Below are 23,621 nucleotides of genomic sequence, written 5' to 3'. Positions count from 1 at the left end.
GAGTGATGAAGATGATTTTGAAAAAAATCGCAGCTAATGCATTTCATTTTTCAATTTAACAACTTCGAATTTAATAGATTTTCAAGTGACTTCCAAAATTTGAACTCATCTTTTGTTGCATCATTAGACGTTGAGGAAGACATGGTAAAAAGTTTTTGGCTTTGAAACTATTGGTGGTAGTACAATTTACTATATGTTTCCCCTTTAAAAGTTTTAAAAACTTAAAAGAATCATTTGTAGTGGCCGAGCTACATATAGGCTGGTGTGGGCAGTTGCTCACACAAGCTTCTCAGTTTTCTTTCATTTTTACATTAAGATCATTTAATATTTGCTTATATATATATATATATATATATATATATATATATATATATATATATATATATATATATATATATATATATATATATGCTCATTCAGGTATGAAAACCTGTGAATCAATGCCCCTAAAAAAAAATCCAACTCTGCCAATGGTCATTTGTATAGGTATTCTCCAAAAGCATTGAACAAGAATTTCACTTCTCTTTCTCAAAATTTGCTTCATTACTTTAATAATTTTTGAGTTTGCAAGTGAGGAAAGGATTGGATCATCACCTCAAAACAAACTTGAATGCCTTTCGTTCCCTCTGGCTCAAGAATCTTGAATTGCATTAATGTCAATTATGGTGATGGGGTACTCTTTAGAGCTTGTTTTATGCGAATAATAGATTGTTATTGTTTCATGGATCTGCACCAAAGAATTTGTAAAAAACTTTAACACCATTAATATTAGAGGAAGATTTATAAAATAGTAACAAGTTATTCCTATTATCAAAACTCCTTAGTGTAAGTATATCATCGAATAGTTTCCTAAATCTCGTCGATTATAATGCTACTTTCGTTCACCTCTCTACTTGTGCATGTATTTTTTGTTTTTCAGTAATTACATACTCAAATAAGTTATCTCTCCTTTTTCCTTTAAAATGAACATCCCCATGTAAATTGTTGAAAAAAAGAACCCTGTATATTTACTATATATAAATCACATTTCTGTATATTTACTATACATAAATCACATTTCTGAAGTATCTCCATATTCTCTTAGGTCGCATTTGATTACCGAGGTTTTCAAGCCCGGCCACTCTCCTCTCATCCAGGGGCGGAGGGAGGGGGGGCCCGCTCGGGTGAGCTTAGGAAAAAAAAATTATATGTAAAAAATCAAATTTTTTTAGTTTGGCCCGACCCGTCGCTTCTCTTAGCCCTACCATCGCTCTTCGTGGCCCGATCCACGAATGGTTTGGCCCGTCCCCGAAAAAAATCTTGGCTCCGCCTCTGCTCTCATCAGATTTCAAATCCATGCTTTTAACAAATCCACTCTTTTTACATTAAAGTATGGATTTGAAACCCACGCTAGAGGTGGATGTTGAAATTTACAGTTGTTTGTAACAAACTGTGGATTTTAGCTATCCTGGATTTGAGTTTCCTTCCGATTTAAGATCCTTGAGAATCAAACACAATCTTAAGGATCCTAGACGACTTAATTAAGGGACAAAACCAAACCCATTAAAATCCTATTAAAACCTATTTTAAACAACGTATGAACATTATAATGTGTTTATAAATACTAATTCAATATCAAACATATTTTAGTTAGAGTTCTCTAAAAAATATTGATTTTTTTACTAAAAAAGTTTGATAACATAAGAGCCGTTCATTTTTTTATTACTACATACATGTTAAACACAAAAGAAGGACCAACTTAGTGAAATATTCCCATCAAAACGTGCGTCACATATGGTTGATTATGAAAAAAAAAAACAGTAAAAAACCAATTCTGAGTGGTCTGGTTGAGCGGTGGTTTCAGATTGACCAATGAAAACAGAAAGTCGGTGAAGGAGTGAAAGAAAAAAAGCAGACAACTAATTAAAAAAATGTGAGTGATTGAACTTGTTATAACGAAACCGATTGAGCGATCATTATTATTTAAAAAGTAAATGTCATTAGTGACTATGATGTGGAATAATTTAAAATTTATTAGGTATCCTCTGCCGGAGGGCAGAATAGTCTGTCGGCCATATGTTGAAGAGATATAAATACCTCTCCCTCAAAGAGAGAAACAAATGAATTTCTTTAATAAAAAAGTTTTTTAATGGTTCCCATTTTATATATGTATATAAGTAAATTTCAGACCATTAGGTAACAGATAAAAAAAAGACCCTTTAAGTTTTTTTTTAAAAAACATTTTAAACAAGACATAAACATCATGATGTATTTATAAATTTTATTTTAATACAAAACATGCTTTAGTTTAAGTCATTTTTGCGAAAAATGCAGACTCCTCTGCTACCAAAATGTCTATAGTTATAGGAGCCATTCATTTTTGCTTATTATGAAAACACTATTAACCTCCAAAAAATGATCAACTCAATACATGTTTTGTATCAACCAATTCTTAAGATCATATTAACAAAGATATATCCTGACCTATTAATATGACACATACCAATTTTTATATATATATATCTATGTGTGTGTGTGTGAATGATAACTCGAGCTATATACAGTTAACTAAGTATTGTCATCTATAAGAAGTAATGGATGATTGAGAAAAAGACAAGAAAAAAAATGTAAATTAATATTAAATGACAAAAATACCCATAAAAATTTTCTCTTTATTTTTCTCTTAACCTTCCATTATGTTTTATCGGACCGTCCTGATTAGATGGTTTGGTGACTCTAAAAAACGAAAGTAACCATTCAATTTCTTTTATATGTATATATATATATATATATTGTGGTTTGTTCTCTTGATTTTAATAGAATTTGCAGTAAATTTTAAATTATCTAGTTTATTCAAACTGCATAGGGTGTGGCTGGTTCCACGTGTTGGTTCCATAATATTTTTTCCAAATACTTTAAATTTTTATCAAATATTCATTAAAGTAATTTTTTGTTTTCTAAGGAAGTTTCTAATTATAATTTGTCTACTGATTTCCATTTGATTCAGCTGGATCAAAAGGCTCACTGATTCCGCTCCTCAATCAATTCTACGACACCAACGGCAACTTGAGTAGACTCAATTTAAGATCGTGTTGAGCATCGTTATTTTAAGTTTGGCTCATGGATAAAGTCTATGCTCATTTATTAGGATGATTCAAATTTGCGTTTTGGCACGAGAATAAATGTATCTCGAGATAATATTGAGATATCCGGATAAGCTTTAGTATGGCACTTTAAATGTGAGGTCAGGTGGATTTTAAGACATTGAGGTACTTGGATGGTCGTCACCATGTATACTTTAATCTCACAAGGGAAAGGTGGAGATTGACCATATCAAAAGGTGTCAATTTTATACTTGGTCATTATAAAACTTGTACATTGTATTAAAATTATTGCTAAGGTCAGCATTAATTCCTAGTCAAGAAGATTTTTAACTTAATCATGTTGAGATTCTTATGCTCGCTTTCATGGTATATTATTAAAAAGGGGTTGGCACAATAGGATCGAACAGGGTCTAGCAGGCGACAAGTTTCTGTTTCGAATCCGTAAGGTGCCAACTCTTTATCGACACGCTGAGATGAGGGGTTGGTGAAGGTTTCAGCTTTTTGCCGAGCTTTGGGAAACTCCGTTCACCGGAAAAAAGGAGTATGCAGATACAAAATATGGGCAACTTATTTTCATTAAAAAAAAAAAATGTCAAAAGATGGAGCCCAAGTGGTTGATCAATCCTCAAATGAAGAGCTCTATGCATTGGAGACTACGTACGTGCCGATCGCCTTACGCAACTCATGCAGCACATATTAACTAAATTTACTAACTCCTCCCCAAGGCACGTTTTTGAAATATCGTATCATCCAGAAATAAATGCCTGCTTGCTAATGATCTGGTGAACCCTTTTGAAGGCAAAAATGACAAAAGGTGGCATGTTTGAACCCTTCTAAGAATTCTTTAAAAATTGCATGTTTTGGTTCGGATACCATCAATGTTGGGTTAAAAAAGTGACCCAGGTGTGACTGCTGTCACATTTTCCGTTAGTTATAAGTACCCCAACAGTTTGCATTCGGCCCGATTCGAGTCCAGCCCAAAAATTTGGGCACCAGGATTTAATATTATTTTATTATTTTTCATATATAATTATGTATTTTATTATGATTACTTATATTTATATATTATTTTATAATAAAAAAATATATTTTAATTTTAACCTAGCCGCCTCGAATTTAGGGTAGTCAGGTTGGGCCCAAGCTGCAGTCATCGGCTGTGGCCAGGCCCAAACCTGGCTCCTTATTAAACTCGGATGGCTCAATGCTCAGTCTTAGTTGTATGCTTCGACAATGAGACCCACCCTAACTAACTAAAAAAAAAATTATATTAGAAAATTTGAAAAACTTTAGTTGTCTAATGTATTTTTTGTATTCTTATTTAGTTTGGTCATACCCGAATAAATTCGTTGGACCGTTTGGCTTAATTGAACGATCGTTTGACCCACCCCTAAAAGAAATCCTGGCTTCGGCCCTGCCCCTACCTATTCTTAATGATCATGGAAGTGATCAACAGGGGATATGCAGATGTTGATAAGCACCTTGATGTGTGCAAATGACACCGTTTGATTCAGTAGGGTAGGTAAATGATCAATCGATAACAGTAAATCTTTCTTAATCAAAGTGAATCATGTGCAAGACCCAAATGCAACAGAGATGAATGGATGCTTTTCCCTATCAATGTGCAAGAGTCAGCCTCCCCCTTTTTATTCCCCTTGTTCCTAGGGTTTAGGAAGTGTTTGCTTGTGCCTTTGACAATCAAACAAAGGACGAGTTGTCTACCAGTTACTAGTTCAACCAGCTATGGCAAACCCCTTTGAAGCTAACAGAAATGATCGCTATCTTGACCAATATACACAAACGAGTATTAGAGCGACATTTCTAAATTAATGGACATTTAGGTTGCGCTTGATAGCTTTAAATTTTAGATATAAGACTGCATTAATAGGTGTGTTATTGTAGATTCTTAGTAACACGGACTTTAAATCCACACTACATGTTAAAAATTGCGACTGCGACATATCTGATCACTTTTTAATGACAAGTGGGTGGACTCTATTTTCGATAGTGTCGGCATGATGAGAAGATTAAGTCTTTTTTTTTTTTTTTTATTTTAAGGGTGAGTGATTTTTTCCACCACCCTTAAGAGAGACCACTGGCCTCTTTCCTGAGCTGACCGCCCATAAGGTTTATATTGAAACCTATTCTGGTTTAAAGAAAAGCCCATTTACCTTAGGATTTGAACCTAAGTCCCTAAAAAAAAATAGACCACCTTACCGCTCAATGTACTACAACTCCTTTGTTCAATTTTTTCTTCATTCTTTGTTTGAGAATCCATTTTTTGAGTTAAAAGTGTTTAATGGTGTACGACAGACAAAATATTTCTAGAAAAAAGTGCCACAACTCATTATTTTAACCGAAAGACTTGGAAAAACTAATTAGAAAAAAAATTCATTTGTGGGTCAAACAACTCTTTCCAAGGCATTTGATAGGAAGAATATTATGTTTCCAGAATACATATAAGAAAAAATTGTTCTTATTCTATAAAATAAGATGTTATTACGTTTGACATTTCGTTGCTGCATTCAAGAACACTATGTTCTTAAGACACAACAACGCAAATTGAAACAGAAGTGAAATCGTGTAGTGTTTGAAACAGAAGAATCCGAGGCACACAACAACGCAAAGATGTCCTCGTTCGTCAAACACGATCTTGTGATTGCTAGGCACCTTTCCTGAAAGTCCTTTTTTTTTTTTTTCGTGTCCAAGTGCTTGCTGCTCTTATACCTGGACCTAAAATTGTTAGATATTTAGTACCAGGTATTTTTTTTGTTTCATTTTTCATTTATCTCATTTGTTTGATTTCATGAAACTTTTGTTACAGATATTAAAAAGCTAACATGCAAATTTTTTTCCCTAGTTTTAAAGTTTCATTTATTTAAGTGGAACTTTAGTGCCTAGATAGAACTTTAATACTGGTACTATAATTCCATAATAGACATTAAGGTTGCATTTGGTGCCTTAGATCTAAGATCCATAGTTTTTAAATCAGACCTTAAAAGAAGCCGTGTTTGGTTTGTTTTTATCGGTTTTTCATTTCATCAGTTTTTTTTTCTCCCTCTCAAGTGGAGCACATTCGATGGTCGGACGATCGACAAAGAAAGAGGGTTTCACATGAACAAGAGAGAGAAAGAGAGTAAGGTGGGGCATGCCCACGGTGCTTGGGCATCGGATCGGCTCGACATCTAAAAATTGGGTTCCGGCACAGCCCAACTCAGAGAACTCGAGCCCCAAGTCTGGCCCGACTTGAGAGACCGAGTCCGTCATCGGCTCGGCTCGATTAAATTTAAAAATAAATTTTTAATATAAAATAATACATATATATAATTAATTATAATAAATATAAAAATATATAAAATATATTTTAAAAAAAAACAATTATCGTGCCCAAGAGGGTCTCTCAAGTAGATTTGAGATCCACGGCTATCAAACGTCCCCAGCGGATATTTTCTACCAAATTTAATTTAAAGTTACAGCTTTACCGTAAAGTTCCACAAAGTCAAACGGTCCGTAAGAATAAAAATAAGATATTTTCGAACAAGGCGATTTATTGAACGTGCCACTGTTTTTATCGCCATTTTACAGGTAGTTGAAAGCCGTCCGTGTACTCACCGACATGTTCATGACCGGAACAAGATAATGCTTGTGTACTTGTGTGGGAAGGGGAGGACCAACGACTCCTTTTGGAAGATGAAATCCAGGGGAAGAAAGTAAGGCCAGAGCCTTTCATGGCTTCCATCGTCTGCCCTCCGCCATGTAACTCTTCGTCCCCTTCGCCGTCGTCATCGGTGCATTCTCCAGCGCGGGGGAGCCAACGTGCTTCCCGAACCCAGACGACGACATCATTTGGAGGCGACAATGAGAAGGGCGCCAAATCGAACACGTCTGTTCGAGCCCGTCTCAGCCAATTCTGTAAAGATGGGCGGCTGGAAGCTGCCAACCATCTATTCGATAGTATAACGAAGCCACACACGGTCCTATGGAACACCATGATCGTGGGTTTCATCTGCAACGGGTTCCCCGATGAGGGGCTGCGGTTCTACCGCCGGATGAAGCAGAACTCCGGCAGGAAACCTGACGTCTATACGTATTCTTCAGCCCTGAAGGCCTGTTCTGATTTACGGGATCTAAGGGCTGGAAAAGCAATACACTGTCACGTAATTCGCAGTCGTTTGAAGCCCACCACGATTCTTTGCAATTCATTACTCAATTTGTATGCCCATTGTTTGAGCTACTCTTTTGTATACCAGTCGTTTGTTGAATTTCTTCACGGAAATGAGAGGTTTACAGAAAACGGTGTTGTGGGCAGTCCTCAAATCAACGCTGATGTGCTTGAGGAGAAACGCGTCGGCCTTAATGGGCTGGTTGAATCGACCTGTGCAGTTACTGGTAATGTTCATCAGCAGCTTGATAAAATATCCCAGGGAGAAAGATCTAATCTTCTTACTGGCGCAGAAACAAGCTATGGATCTGTTGGTGTGGACCAATGGGTACGTGGTCGAACAGAGGAAAGTCTAGCGAGAAAAATGAGAGAAAACATGGTTGACCAAACGCTTGGTGGGATACCAAGGGCGGATTTGGCGGAGATTGGAAACGTATCCCCGAAAGTTACGAGACGAAGTGTTGTCAATCTGCTGTTTGACAGAATGCCGAGGAGAAACGTCGTATCATGGAATATAATGATCTCTTGGTATTTTCGAACTGGTCGACCGTTTGAAGCAGTGAAACACTTCATGCTCATGCTTGAGCGTGGAGTCAGGGGAACGGTCCTTAGCTTCGTCAATGTGTTTCCAGCCGTTGCACAGCTGTGTGAGCAGCAAGCATCAGCTGCTTTTCATGGTTTGCTTCTAAAATCTGGGCCATCTTATGCCTATGATCCATTTGCAGTTAGTTCACTTATCTGCTTGTACTTTGGCATCTCAGACCCTGATTCAGCTAGAAGGGTTTTTGACTCCGTGACAGAGAGAAACACAGAAATATGGAATTCTATGATCAGTGGATACATACAAAACGATTATCCTGACGAAGCCCTTGAATTTTTCCTTCAGCTTCTGGTCTCTGAACAAAGGCCTGATGCAGTTACCGTCCTTGGTGCTGTTATGGCTGTTTCTCAATTACAGCAGTCAGAATTTTGTCCACAAATTCATGCGTATGCCTTAAAAGCGTCTGCTGGTTTACCTTTGATTGTGTCAAATGCGCTTCTGGCGATGTATTCACGATGTAACTGTTTGGATATTGCATGCGATTTTTTCAGTAAGATGATCAATAAGGATCTCGTTTCTTGGAATACCATGATTTCTGCATTTGTGCAGAATGGTTTGAATATGGAGGCTATCAAACTCATTCATCAGATGCAAAAGCTGGGTCTCGTTTTTGATTCTGTAACTGTAACTCTTCTGGCTTCCCTATGTTCAAATCTGGGTGATCCAAGAATGGCTATGCAGACTCATGCTTATATGTTCAGGCATGGGATATATTTTGAAGGGATGGAGGGTTATCTTGTTGACATGTACGTGAAATCTGGACACGTCGAAACTGCTAGGAAAGTTTTTGAAAGGGTAAAAACGAAGGATCAGGTGCTGTGGAATGCCATGACCGCTGGATATACACAAAATGGACTGAGCAGCGAGGCCTTTAAAACTTTTCAAGAAATGCTAGAGCAGAAACAGAGACCAAATTCTGTGACACTATCTTCCATTCTGCCGGCATGCAATGCAAGTTCTGCTGTCTCTCGGGGGAAGGAGCTTCATTGCTTTGCAATTCATCATGAACTAGACAACAACGTCTTCGTTGACACGGCACTGGTTGACATGTATGCTAAATGTGGATTGGTGGCCTCAGCAGTTAATGTGTTCAACAGGATGCAGGAGAGGAATTCGGTCTCATACACCACCATGATTTCTTGTTACGGCCTTCATGGTCGTGGGCTGAATGCTTTGGAATTGTTTCAGGAAATGCTTGGCGCTGGCATGAAGCCTGATCATGTGACTATTCTAGCAGTCCTATCTGCATGCAGCCAGAGCGGACTGGTTGAGGAGGGACTAAGAATCTTTCATTCAATGGCAGATGATTTTGGCATCACACCTTCTTTCGAACATTGTTGCTGTGTTGTTGATATGTTAGGAAAGGCTGGGATGGTGGAGGAGGCTTACGGCTTTTTGAGGGGAATGGAAGAGAAGGTTAGTAATGCAAAACTATGGGGAACTCTGCTTAATGCCTGCCGAATCCATGGGAGGTTCAAGTTGGGAAATCTGGTAGCTGACAGGCTTTTTCAGATAGAGAATGGGATAGCTGGTTATCATGTCCTCCTGTCACACATCTATGCTGCAGAGGGAAGATGGGACAGTGTCGACAACTTGAGGAAGGCTATGAGGGAGATGGGACTGAGAAAGGAGACCGGAAAGAGTTGGATTGATGTCTGCCGTGTAGTGTATTGTTTCACAGCCAGAGATCAAAATCACCAACAGCAGGAGGAGATTCATACCATGTTAGATATGTTGTTGCAGAACATGAAGGCTGAAGGTTATGAACCGATGGTCGACCACATTACGGATGATATCTTGGCAGTGGAGTGTGGATGATGTTTCACCAAAGGCAAGGGCTATTAATTCCTGAAAGGTAAGGTGCTTGCAGATGCCCCCCCTACCATTTCTGCCGAAGCATCGAGACCATTCAAGTGGTGAAGATTCTGACGGTATGAACCTTAAATTCTATTAACGCGCAAGTCCCTCCTGTGGAATAAGGTGATCCTGACCTGGTGCGGCTGCAAGCCTGCAATTCATGCTGAAAGTGCCTTCATCCATTTTCAAGCGTCCATGATGTGCTTGTTACCTCAAAAAGTAAGGACAGGAGGGATCCTGGTTTTCAGTAAGGAGAAGAATCTCATAAAGTTGGAATCCAATTAGAGATTTGATTGATCTGAGTGCAATACGTCGAATGCTAAGTTGAATCTGATTGTCTTAAGACGGTACGAAATATGCACTCTCATATGCACATATGACACAGATTAGGCTGGACCCCCGTGGTATATCTAAGCCAGTTTTAAAGAGAGAGCACAAAAAATACTTGTTTCTTTTTTCTGTTGTAACAATAATTCCTTGATTTTTCTTCTTGTATCTATTGTAACAATAGTTCATTGATTTTATTCCCTAAAATTGTTGAATCCTGCTTTAGACCAGCGACAAAGAAAGACGTAGTAAAGATGGTGAATTGGGTTTGCTCTTACAAGGTTTTTTTTCTCTCTCATTCGAATGGCATCTTGTAAATGCCACTCGGCTGACGGTACACGCCAGGTTGTACATGGTCATTTTTGTATGTTAGCATGTGATCAGGAGATTCAGGATTATGGTTTAGTAAACAAGCGAAAGGATGGTTCGCACTGTGCTCACCACGCGGCTGTCTGAATTCATGCATTTTCTTAACAAGAGTGCCATTCAACACTAACAAGGCTACGATGGGCCATGTGCGTACAACCCAATAAAAATCCGGAAGCCTTGGAAGTAACCTGGCTGAGTGGAGAATCAGCTACATGTGCAATGTTACTCTTACCACGTTTAAGATATTCAGATCATGAAGATACCTGCAATTAACACCTTTTCAAGTGTAAAGTTTCAAGTACCAAAAAAGATAGAAAATATAAGTTTCTTTCAGCCTAAAGTCCTTTTACTTATAAGATGCAAGTAATTTCGATGATCACATGAATATAGAAATACCGCTATGACTAGCACAAGTTCGGTTGTTTGACAGCAAATTGATCAGGTACAAGATTGATCCAGGTGTGCTTAAACAAAACTTTTGCTTGTTCATCGATTGCAAAATCATTTCTCTCTCTTTTCTGTTTTGAGAAAAATCAGACGTTACAGTCCCTTGCCAGTGAATCTTGTTTAATTGAATAGCCAATTATCATGGTGAGATCTGTGACTCCTACCAACTTAACCAGTAAGAACAACTTGTCAGTTCTTCAACAACGCGGAGACGGCTGGAAAACATCAAAAGATTACAGCGGGGGAACTTCCTGCATAATAGGTAGTTGTGGCGAAATAAAAGAGAATGCAACGAAACGCAGAGCAGGAGTTCTCTGAAATAAAAGCTTTGCCTTAAACAAACAAGGGAAGGAGACTATGGTGCGCTGGCAACGCCACCTGAGACCATCATGTACAGTTACAAACAGATGGTGATATGATAAGTCATACAGAAGAAGACATCGAATTGTGGTTCAACCAACAGTCTCGAGTGGCAAAGAATCTGATGTACAAATATTTCCTCGACAAAGGGGGCATACTCTGCAAGAGACAAAGGGATATTACCATCAAAAGTCTGCTATACGACAGTCATTGTTAAAGAACAACGAAAGGAGAAGAGGACTTTCTATTTGCTGAAGAGTATGCATAGTACCTGTGAACTTCTTTCAGCCATTTATCTACACATGATTGGTGAAACATGTGGTGGCAAGGAAGTATTCTCAAACAATCTCCCTCATCGTACTCCACAAGGCAAATGTAGCATCTGCAGATAATAAGAACCAAACAAGATTAGGACCTTAATTAGGCACGATAATCTTTTAAAAATTTAGGTATACATCTTGCAGCATGAGCAGCAAGTAATGCACAGGAAACAAAAGGTGAAATGCCGTTGCAAACAGAATGTCCAAGCAATTTCAAGAGTTCACGCTCGCTCACCACAACTGAAGATTGGTGCATCGCGCATGGAGAAGTTCGAGCAGAGGCAAAGAACATACTTTTAAATTGCTAAAGAGATCTGCAGCAAGCATGCTGATTACATAGAACCTATAAAATGGCGAACTCTTCACTTTTGAATCATCCAGAATTAAATGGTCACACCAATCCAGTGTGATTCATGTGGAAAACAATGTCCCAGGAACTGCGTCAACAGGTTTTTGAAGGTCCCCTGGGGCCCAAACATCTCTAGTTTACTCCCGTTGTTGAAGGAAGCATCCTTAAGTTCCTATCTCCGGCAGTAGCAACCAGTCTCCAGAGGGGTGAAGCCACAGGAGCCAATGACACAGGTGGGTGCTAGGAATATCAGGTCATTCAATTTCATCGTTCTACTAGGAGAAAATTTTCCTAGGAAAATGAAGCATGGATAATGTAGGGAAAGCCTTGGAAAATAACTCTAGTTTATCAATACACTTTACCAACACGGCGCTGAAGATTATGGATATAAAATGGAGATACATTCTTTTTGAAAATAGTTCGACAAAATAGGACATTTTTGTTGGATAAGTACTGCCTGCGATTCAATACATTATTTGACTATCTTATCAACAACATCCCGGTACAAATAACTCAAGAACCTGAAATAATATAATGCCTGTGACCTGATCATAGTAAATAGAAATTATACGAGTCTATGTTTAGGTAGCTCTGTTAAGAAAACTAGTACTTGGGTCAGATAGAATTTCCTAAAGGACAGCATTTTTACTGCATTCATGGATTCTTTGTAACGAGAATTTTATGACAAGTTGACAACCAAGAAGGACGTAGGACATTCACTAAAAGTTGATAAGAGAAAAATAATACAGAAACTACTAAATTCTGAAAGCAAAATAGCGATTGGCAGGTGCCATATATTCAACACCAGTCAGGTAAAATCAATCCAGAAAACCTATGAAAAAGATATCAGGCATTCCATTAGCATGATAACATACAGTAAAAGGAACAAACTTTCATACCGACACACAAGAGAAAGATATAGATATCAACAACTTACTGGGCAGCTTCCTCATTCTTAAGACTAGATTTAGTATACACTTTGACAGGCAGATGCTCTACAACCTCCTTTGGAGCAGGTACAGATCCCAGTGAGGACACAGAAGGCCAAGAAGACAAGACCACAGATTGCTGGTGAATTTCATCCAAAACCTAATAAAATTACAAAATAATTCAAAAACTAACCTAATAGAAAAATATGGTCCAACCACATAATTTTTTAATAAGGGCTCTTACATCAAACAATGCTTCTGCTAGCATCACAATTCTTGATATGCTTGCTCTGGTATTTGTATCACCTTCAGTATTATCTGGCCTAATATTTGCTCGGCACAGACAACGACCTCTACGATGTTGACCAGACAAGATACAAGATCTGTCATGACCAACTAAATTCTCAAATCGACTTCCCAAACGGTGGAGTGCCCTAACCTGTAGAAAAAGATCGACAAAGTACTTATGCAAGAAAAATGCAAGTTCCACATTATATATGAAGTAGAAACAGTTACAATTGTTTCCTACCTGAGACCTCACCCTTTGTCTCCTTTCGAGGAATGTCATTCGATGTGAAGAAGGATTGTCATCAGTAACATCTACCAGTTGCTGATTACCCACATCAAGTTGGTGACTACCATTGGAAGGCCTAATGGAACTGCCACCAAAGTCATGACTGGAGGACATATGAGGAATTTCAGCATTTTGTTGAACAACTTCTGACGTTAAGTCATAGAGGTCTGGCACATTACCCTGTGTCACATCCCCAACTGTGTCACTTCTTTGCAGGACTCTATCACGAAATCTTCCAACGCTCAATGCCCTGCTAAATTGCATCCCTGTTTGTAGAGAGTCTGTTGTTCCTGCCCTTCTACAAGCATGCATTGACTCATCCTGAGCTGTTCCAGAACAGCTCTCTAGAGAAGGTCCATTTACAGCAAGTTCACGCATTGTAACAGAGCTATGGGTCGTTATGTTCTCAAAAGAAGGCATAACATGGTCCAGCTGTTGAACCAATTTAGCAGAAGGGTGTAGTTGTAGTTCATCAGAAGAAGAATCTATTCTGTGAAAACCATTTGAAGAATTTATCCAACGTAATCCAGGTGTACATTGGTTGCCATCTCTGAGAGCATTACTGTTGCTTCCTAAATTGTCTAAACAGGTACTTTCATGAAAAACTGCAGTGGAATCTGAAGTGGGACGGCTACTTGACAGAAGTGAATAAGCCTGAGATGACCCAAGACTTGTTGGTCTATTCAAGCTGATGCCAATTTGGTCAGCACTGATAGAGCAATTACCAGCAGCAGACGGGTCAGAAGATGCAGTTTCATGAATCCACCCATTGAACTCTACATTGGACGAGACAGAAGACACTTGTATAGTTCCCAGTGCTTCACCTTTTATGAAGCCTTCTTTTTTATTTTATCTGATTCCCTCATAGTCTGATCTCTACCTGGTTCTGTCATACCATTTTGTTTTCTCTGAGGGAAAAAAAAAAGAAACAAGTAAGCTTATTATTAGGGATTGTAAAGGTAGCCACATCATTTATTTTACATGTTCATACTTCCTAGTTCATACTTCATACTTCATACCATAAGCATGAGACCATGCATCAAAAAACTCATCTAAAAAGAGGTCTGAAATGGAATCAAATCATAAATAATGTCATATTTAAGAATATGATAATAAATAAATGACCAGCTGAGCTTTCAAAGTACTGCTAAGCAGATGCACTGAGAACCTAATAAAAAATCTGACGCATGAGCAAGACCTGAACTATACAGTCAAGAATCAAGATAAAGTATTTCTTTTTTCTTCTTTCATTTATATCCGAAGACAAGATTCCATCCAGAGGAGCTACCAAAAGAAACAGAGGGAAAATATACAAACTACAAGATTGCTAAGTAGTCCAGCCAATCCTCACTCATCATCAACCAACATGATACCGTTCTAAACCAAAAATTGTCTGAAGGAAACTGGAGCCGTATTTGCCTATGTTAGACCATGGACATCCATGATATTCTTGGACTAAAATACTAAGAAGGAAGTTTGTTGTGTGTATCACTATCCCCCATAAATATATTGCTCAAGGGCCTCAAGTTAAGATCTAACCCCTTTCCTCCACATTTCCCCTCTGCTTCTTTTCACATCCAAGTGTGGGAATCAATCCTCACAGGATAAGAGGACTCGGTTATAAAATGAAACTAAATACCGTGTCATGTAGACATACTCTTTTAGGCATCTGAATCTGGTGTATGCACAAAGTCGAACATAGGCAATAGATATACACTCCGTTGACAATAAAACATAGACCAAACAGTGACGCTGCCCTTCATTTGTGTTTCATTTATGAACTCAACCTCGGTTTGTATTTACATGCTTATTTTCTTTTTTACTTGCTTATCTTCTTCCCAAAACTTGCTGCGTCATGTGTTCCTATCCTCAACTTAGCTTGTCGTTTCCTTCACCATTAGTTGAATAAAATTATAAATATTGAAGGATAAGTATAACCACTTTGCTTCCTAGGCGCCTGGAATATGCATGTTCATGACCCTTGTTTGAAACTTTGCGCGATCAAATGCCAGTCTGTGGGATAAGACGAACCGAGAAAGCTCATATACTTTTGTGAACCTTAACATGAACAGACTCGTATACACTCGAGTGGATTTAAAATTAAAACTTCAGAAGAAAACAAGGGGAAACCAAATTACCCCTCTGCGTGTTTTGTTCTTCCGTTTTTCCTTAAAACAAGCAAACGGTATCATTTCAGAACTGCAGAAAGGCAGATTCATGCTCGACATTATTCAGAGCATATTTCTAATTAAAAAGCAAGTCTTGCTCATGAACGTCCCTTGAATGGCACACTGTGCTATTCTCTTAGCTAGCTCATACATTTCTCTAATGTAACCTCGGACAAAAGCTCCTGCACCAATTCGGAAACATAGAAAGAAGATTACTAGTCATAAAGCAAGCAAACCCAAACAACCGAGAAGTCACGAAAAATCTTGATCGATTATAAGAAACGGAATGAAGCTAAGAAACCACTGAAAACAATCACGAAAGAAGGATTCATTAATGAACAGAACCAATTAAGCAATAAGTTAGTTCAACCAAATCAATTGTGATCATTTAAAAAACCAACTAAAAAGCATCACAATCATAAGGAAATGAAGAAACTGGACCAAACCTGACGAGGATCATCATCATGGTCCAAGGAATAAGAGCATCCGCCCGAGCAGAAGGACCGCAACGATGGGCCTCTTGTTCCACGCGAAGTCCCGACGACCTCCTTGCTGCACCCGGTCCCCATTTTTCCGCTCTACCGAGAAAACAGGCCTCTTCACTTTCAGTCCATCGTAACGACGGGATTTATCTCCCCCCACAAAATTATTCCAACAAGAAGTAAGATAGATTAAATCATGAAACTAGTCGACCACCAACCAACTCGGCATCCCTAGAACCAGCCCTAATAACAGAAAAGACCCAAAAGAAGGAAAACCTCAATGTTTTTGCAGAATGATGAGGAAGCCCTAGACTGGCACCCAACTGTTCGACCCCAAAACAAGCATAGATAAGAGAAGAGCTGCAGCAGAACCACGGTGGGATCGATGGGACGACAAAAGAAACAAAGGAACCAAACAAAGGACTTTTCCCAAAAGAGATAGAATCACAAAAACAAAAAGAAATGGAAGACAGAAACAGAAAAAATGATCTATCTGTTACAGAACAAATCGAAGTCGTCTACAAATTTTGCTCCCCACCTTCTCTTGATTCACGAGGTCATCACCTCGCCATTCAGGAGAGGAGGAAGAGCGAGAGGAAGCAAAAACCGAGACAAAAAGGAGAGGAGGAGGAAGAGAGAATGATCACCCGAGTTGGGGAGGTGCGAGTTTCTTGAAATTTAAACTTTTAACGCCGAGAGTACGTCATGGGACCCGCGCCTGGTTATTGCAGACATTGAAAAATAAGGTTTGGTTGGGATCCAGTGCAAGGTTACGTGAACTTGTCCCTTAAATCGCAATATTCTAACCAAATATAATCGAGTAAATGGAATCTACGGACTTTATTATACATGAATTAATCTTGAATGGTGTTTATTCAAAAAATGGTAAAAGTGCCCTTCTTACGGACCAAAATTTGACAAGGGTTGATCTTGAATGATATATTTCTTTATGTTTCTCGAAGCACCAAATTCATATATTATGAAATCTCATTTACGTAGCGAATGAGTGATTGGTGAGTCTATTTCTGTCAATTCATAAAGCAATATTTAGTTCGAATGATTTCAAATCTTGAAATTCAAAAGGGCAGTTCAGTTGAGTTGTCTAGAACTACAAGAGTTCTCAAATATAAGTTCTGAGGAGAAGCTCCCTTCCAAATGTAAACTGCCGCCTTTGTTCTTTTGAGGAAAAATCTTCATTACAGTGATGACTTTATCACATTGCAAAATGAGTAGTACGTAATTCATTTTCCTTCAACAAGTGTTCGAGAGCCTAATTTTACTGTGTGCTAGCATTCTCAAACAAGTTAGAACTAAATGACAAAAGTACCATTTTTATTGACTGTGAATGAGTTAGGAGAAGCAGAAGCCTGCATTTTATTCAGAACAAATATTGTACGTTTTAACATATTAACCGTAAAGAAAAGCTTGAGGTTGGCCTTTATGCATAAAAACAGTACTTGTGGAAGCAAGTCTAGGCTCTAGCTAATATATATATATATATATTCACTCAAGATATTAACATTCACAAATTGGATTCTTCTCTTGCCCTCTTAGCATCAATGGTAGCCAAAATAATGTTTTTATTCAAAGATTCAATAACCATGCATGTTTCATCTGCAATTCTCTCTCTTCCAAGACCCAAAGGTGTTGATGGTGTTTCCTAGTCTGGTTGAGAATTGGGTATGGACAATAAATCGAAGCATCTTCTTGAAGGAGCTTTCCAAGCCTTCCAATACAGCCTTGTTCCTTAGCAACAAGATCAGAAATACTAGACGACCAAATTCTTTCACTCTTGATATACAAGCTTCTAATATACAACTTGAGTGGCATACCCTACCTTTGAAATAATGGCATTTCTTAACTCACATGCCAAATGAACCTTTCAACTGCTCCCCATTTCCTTGTTCATTCTAAAAGTGCTGAATCTGCCAAGGTACCCATATAGTTGAGTGCAAGTATTAGAGAACTATTTTTTTTTTCTCTATAAATAAAGAGGCAATTATATACAAATTAAACAGCTGTTAGGTTGTAGATGAATAGGTGATTGACTTTTCTCTTCTTCTATTATGGATCATCCATTGAATGGGTGAAAACCCATCTTGCTTTCGATCTATTATTACTTAAGAGGTCTTATGATAAAAATTAATATATATGTGGTAGGTACATGGATGGCGTGAGCAGCATGTGGGCTCCTAAAAGAAGTTTTGAATCTCTGCACTGCTGCTTGTTTTGAAAATGGTGTTCCTCATTGTTGTAGGTGGTACTCCAATGGTGCCTTCTTCTCTCTCATGGCTCTTGGATCACTTGTAGAACTTAGAGGACTTAGTGCTGAATTATGAATAGATGCATTTTTTATATCAACGTTGTCTTTTAACTTTCAATAGGACGGTACACTCTTCAACTCAAGTATCGTGCATGTCATCATTTGCAGTATGGAAAAATAACACCCACGGGAATCAAACTAAGGATGCATTATTAGCATGACATTTAGGACAACCAACTAAGCTATGCCCTTTGGCAGGCGTGAGATTAAGACATGGGGCTCCCATTATTTCTCATGCTCGAGAGCTTTTGATAGTTTCCACAATTTTTTCTTACAATATAAGCTTCCTCACATGCTCAACCTTGTTTGCTGCGCTTCTTTTTATCCCTAAGAAACAGAATAACCCATCATTTCTCCAGCAAGGTTGGTCTCTCCATGAACGTGAGCTTTTTTGCATGTATATCTGCTTCATCAACACAAAATAAGTTTATGATGAAAAAATCTCCTTGACAAGTCTCTTAGATAACCGCACTAACAGTACATATATGATGCATTTTTGAGTTCCCTTGAATCCATTTGAATCGGAATGTTCTTCTTTTCAATCAGTAAAATACTTGGACAATGAATTAAATTATTAAATTCATATACTTTAAGAATGGTGTCCCATTTGAAATCTGTTATTTTCATTTAAGTTGATTGTTTGGCTTAAAATATTAATAGTTTAGGCAGATAAATGGATGATATGTTAATCTTGTTTTGAGATGTCGGAAATTTTTTACCATTGCTTTAATTGTTTACCTTCTCTTTGTGTTTCCCCTTTATTATTATTATTTTTTTAAATTCAACTTCCTTTTCCATTACTTAATTCTCTTCTTCTACTTCCACTTGATTAATTGCAGAGCCTTTAGAGTATCAAAACCCTATTCGCAGCATCAAGAGTTGGAGTGTTCATGCATCACAAGAAAAGATTTATTTGCTAGGAAAAGAAAATCATACAAGGCGAGCTTTTAGGGAAGTTCTACTGTTCTAGTTAACACTTTCATAAGCCTTAGAAAGGTCAGTTTGGAAGAGGGAACTTGACTTCTTGAAGTCCACTGTGTCAAAGGATAAGCTTAAGGTCCTTCAAATTTTGGAGATGATTCTTGGAGAATCTGTCTCATTATATTAACCATGACCCATATTGACATCACAATTTCTTCATAGAGTTGGATCTCTAAGCCTTAAATCCAGCATGCACTACAAAAAATTAAGTTCGAACATTTTTTATATGGTTCATAACATGTAATCTTTTTGCTTGATAGATGGAAAATGTAAGCAGGTATGTTGCATATGTATTTTCAATTTTCAGAAAAATTATCTCATATTCGAATAAGGGAAAATAAAATTAAAAGACTTTCAGTGACGTGTAAATTTGTGTCGATAAAGAGTAATAGCAACTTTCAGCGGATGTCGGTTAAAGTTTTCCCGACGTCCAAGTGTATTTGTTGGTAAAAAAGTTTGCAGACATCCAGGTCAATTATCGGTATAGTTTTTACCGACGGTCATTAAGATGTCGAAAACAATTGATTATTATCGACGCAGTCGGACATCGGTAATAGTCAATATTTACCTACATATAGACCACGCCAGTGATATCCTACACCGACGGGCATCAAGTGTGTCGATGATGATTTTTACCGACACACTCTTCACCATCGATACCATGTCAGTAAAACCATTACGGATGCACGTCTTTGTTTCACCAACATTTTATGGCCATTGGTAATACCTAGGATTTTTGTAGTGAGAGTACTTTCTTCAATTGGCTTTGCATGGGAGATATAACAAAATGATGTTTTTTCATAAATGAATATAATTGGCTAAATAAGTCTTGCAAATTATCTATAGCAATGGTAATTTATAATTTCTTTCCATTGAATATCCTAGATTTTGCTCTTTATTAAGTTCTTGTCCTTGATCGTTTATGAGGTTATTAGTAATTCTATGCTGGATTGTTGTTGACTAATGCATGGAAATATTCAAACTTGTTATCCCCTTAGTCCATTAGCAGTTGGACGCACAGATTTTTTCATCTCAGCCAAAGCCTGAAACTAATCCAAGAGTCCAATTCCGATGTTGGTAGTAATTTTTTTGTCTTGGACAAACTAAAGCTGCCTTCTAGCTTTCATAAATATATAAATATATTGAGAAAAAGTTGAAAACATGTATACAAAAAATAAGAAAATATTTTTAAAAAGTAATTCTAAAAAGAAATTGTTGGCACACGGCACTGTTGAACTGGCTGCAAAATCAAATTAATTGCCATCAATTAGCTTCAAATTGATCGATTGGGGTTGATTTTGAAACATTATTGGTCTAAAAGTACTCTTCTTAGTAGGGTACTCCAGTTTTTGAACCCTCATCTTTTTCTAGATAATCAATATGACACACAGTTATCAAGTCCTTTTTATATATGCATGGTGCTATGGTCGATATTATGTAAGGTGCACATGCCCATACATATAACCGGCTTTTGTTTTTCCATTAAAATATTTTAGGAAACCAATAAACCGGTAAAAAAATGCGATTCTAAAGTCATTTTAGTTCACACCCATAGAGTGTTAGAAAGTAAGCAAACTTACAACCAGTTCCCCAAACAAGCTTGCAAACAATTTCCAAGGTTGTATTTCTATCAAAAGATAACAAATTAAAAATACAAAGTTCTCTTGAGCCGGACCAAGATCGGTTATCGAGAGAGGTAGTAGGAATATTGATATAATTAAGACCAAGATCGGCCCGATAAGGAGTAGGGCTCGGGCCGAGCTGTAGTCAGTTCCGGCCTAAGATCGGCTATCGAGAGAGGTAGTAGGAATATTGATATAATTAAGACCAAGATCGGCCCGATCAGGAGTAGGGCTCGGGCCAAGCTGTAGTCACTTCCGGCCTAAGATCGGCTATCGAGAGAGGTAGTAGGAATATTGATATAATTAAGACCAAGATCGGCCCGATCAGGAGTAGGGCTCGGGCCGAGCTGGAGTCAGTTCCGGCCTGACATCCAAAACCCAAGCTCGAGCTTGGCCCTGCTTTGTTAAAATTAAAAAATATATTTTTTGGTATAAAATAATATATAAATATAATTAATCGTAAATATATATATATATATATATAAATATATCAATAAAAATAATATTAAAAATACCTTTTCAGGTCGAATCAAATCATACTGAGCCACCCCGGTGCCTAATTTTAGTACCCAAACCCCAGCCCAAGTCCCGTTCCGATGACGAGACTTAACTGAAAGTTGACCTTAGCAACCTTAAAAAGGTCGTTCTTAGTAAAAATCATAAGGGAGCATTTGGATGACACACTCATAAAAACCTCTTTTGGAAAACTTGGTCTTGTGAAAAAGTGGTCTCGTGATCATTTTTAAAATTGGTTTATGTGTGTTTGGATGACACACTTAAAAGTCTTCCCTTTTTTTTTTTTGTCAATGGCGTGGGAGGCTATTCGATCCCGTTTGATTGTTGAAAAAACCTGGTTTTGGTGTCATCCAAACACTTCAAAAGTACTGTTATAGAGGCAAAAACTGACTTGCCTCCAAAAATCTGATTTAAGTTGTCCTAGGGATAGCCTGCACTCAATCTCCGGGCGAGATTGAAACTTAGAAAACCATATATATATGAGGAGTTAAGTCTGTCCATGTTGTTAGATGGTTAAAAATTAAAAATCCATTACTAAAAAAATTTGTCATAAGAGTATTAGCGACGGTTTATGAGCCAACAATGTTCATAGTACTTTAAGCAACAATTTACGGTGGTTTTACCCTTTTACATTTTTAGTCATTCAGCAACGTCAGGCATCCCCGCAGATTTGTATCCCCTACATAGTGTATTAGCGTTGCTATTTTTTCTTTTCGTAAGGGAATATCTGATTTAAGTCATGGAAAAGATTAGTTAGAAAAAATAAAAAACTGAAAGCCACACAGTTGTAGTGTGAGATTCATGCCTTTCTTGTTTGTTTGAATTTAATGTGATTCTGACGCAAATTGTTGTCTCTAGTACGCAAATTTCGTCGCTAATTTTCTCTGCATTGAAATGGATTACAACCTAACTCTCAATGTATTCGGCTGTAATGGATGCAAAATTCCATACCATCTATATATCTTTATGGTGTAGCCAAGGGCCTGATTGTCGTGAACGTAGAATTTTAACACCAAAGTAAAGCCTGTGAAATAAATGGGCCCTGTGATCTCAGTTACCTGAGATTCTGGTAGTCTAGAACCCAAATTAGAGGCTATCAAAATCATATCATTAAGAAGCATCAACCACAAAAGAAAAAGACATTCATTTATATAATTGATCTCGGCCTCAATCTTGAAAGATGGTAGTAATTAAAAAGTTTTTTTTTTAATTTATTTATGTCCAAAACTCTTGTTGTCATTTTTTTATAAGAAAGAGAGAGTCTCCATATCATACAGACCAATGTAATTAAAATTATAAACCGAATCGAACCAGCCAGGATGCTGATCCGGTGATTGATCGATACCATGAATGGATCCAATCTGCTTTAATCAGAAAAAGGAAAAAAGCAATAGTGGGTGATTTGTTTAAAAGAATAAGATGAAAAGTATGAAAATGGTAAACCTTAAAATTATTTAGGCATAATAAAAACGAAAAGTATATGACATGGGGCACCTCAAATTCAATGTCAACCGAATCAAATCGATTTGGATTTGAATAGAGCTGCTTTCCTTCCACATTGACAAAGACTCCACAATGTTAATATTGTGGAGCACAGTAATTTTTTGAGGTGAGATTACTATGATTCTATGGAATCACTTAAGGAGTTGGTTCAATGGACAGGGTGGGGTTGGTAGGCTGCCAATTTTCGTCTTTATTTTTTTGGGTGTCAGCTGTCTATGTAGCAAAAAAAAGGTACTAATATGCAAGTTAAAGCATCGTAGAGACGTCACCCAAAAACTTCTAAAACAATCCAACTACCCTGAGAAATAAGGGTGAGGGTTTCGGTTTTCAAACTAACGATCGTCTTTATTTTTTTGGGTGTCAGCTGTCTATGTAGCAAAAAAAAGGTACTAATATGCAAGTTAAAGCATCGTAGAGACGTCACCCAAAAACTTCTAAAACAATCCAACTACCCTGAGAAATAAGGGTGAGGGTTTCGGTTTTCAAACTAACGATGGAATGAAATATTCTTCGTGCTCATCCAAATTGTGATTCTTTTTAGCTAGGGACAGAGCCAAGGTAAGGCCCGCTTGGGCCTTGTCTCTACCTCAAAAAAGTTTTTTTTTTAATTTATATCTAAATTTTAGAAAAAATTACTTATTCTATATAAAA

The 23,621-nt window shown here is 37.5% G+C and overlaps 2 protein-coding genes across 2 annotated transcripts; one reads left to right on the top strand and one right to left on the bottom strand.

Annotated features, from left to right (window-relative positions):
• The first annotated feature begins 6,715 nt into the window (after positions 1-6,715).
• Positions 6,716-10,224, top strand: LOC116266205 (pentatricopeptide repeat-containing protein At3g22150, chloroplastic-like). The gene has a single exon (XM_031647320.2). It carries the CDS (start codon positions 6,809-6,811, stop codon positions 9,659-9,661), a length of 2,853 nt encoding a protein of 950 aa, XP_031503180.1. The 5' UTR covers positions 6,716-6,808; the 3' UTR covers positions 9,662-10,224.
• Positions 10,225-11,130: 906 nt separating this feature from the next.
• Positions 11,131-16,112, bottom strand: LOC116265859 (uncharacterized). The gene is made up of 8 exons (XM_050080902.1): positions 15,990-16,112; positions 15,695-15,725; positions 14,381-14,439; positions 13,331-14,221; positions 13,046-13,240; positions 12,810-12,961; positions 11,475-11,585; positions 11,131-11,362 (listed from the first exon to the last, which is right to left on the bottom strand). The coding sequence occupies exons 1-8, from the start codon at positions 16,110-16,112 to the stop codon at positions 11,296-11,298; spliced, it is 1,629 nt and encodes a 542-aa protein (XP_049936859.1). The 3' UTR covers positions 11,131-11,295.
• Positions 16,113-23,621: the final 7,509 nt, after the last annotated feature.

This window comes from Nymphaea colorata, chromosome 12 (assembly GCF_008831285.2).
Source record: "Nymphaea colorata isolate Beijing-Zhang1983 chromosome 12, ASM883128v2, whole genome shotgun sequence".
Classification (NCBI taxonomy): domain Eukaryota; kingdom Viridiplantae; phylum Streptophyta; class Magnoliopsida; order Nymphaeales; family Nymphaeaceae; genus Nymphaea; species Nymphaea colorata.
This window is presented reverse-complemented; position numbering and strand designations above follow the sequence as displayed.

Excerpts from the sequence above, each read along its gene's own strand:
- LOC116265859 (XM_050080902.1), bottom strand. The coding sequence starts at position 16,112 with ATGGGGACCGGGTGCAGCAAGGAGGTCGTCGGGACTTCGCGTGGAACA. Across the intron at positions 15,726-15,989 it reads ATGATGATGATCCTCGTCAG|GAGCTTTTGTCCGAGGTTAC; the intron begins GTTTGGTCCAGT and ends GAATTGGTGCAG. Across the intron at positions 12,962-13,045 it reads TAGCAGAAGCATTGTTTGAT|GTTTTGGATGAAATTCACCA; the intron begins GTAAGAGCCCTT and ends TAATTTTATTAG.
- LOC116266205 (XM_031647320.2), top strand. The coding sequence starts at position 6,809 with ATGGCTTCCATCGTCTGCCCTCCGCCATGTAACTCTTCGTCCCCTTCG.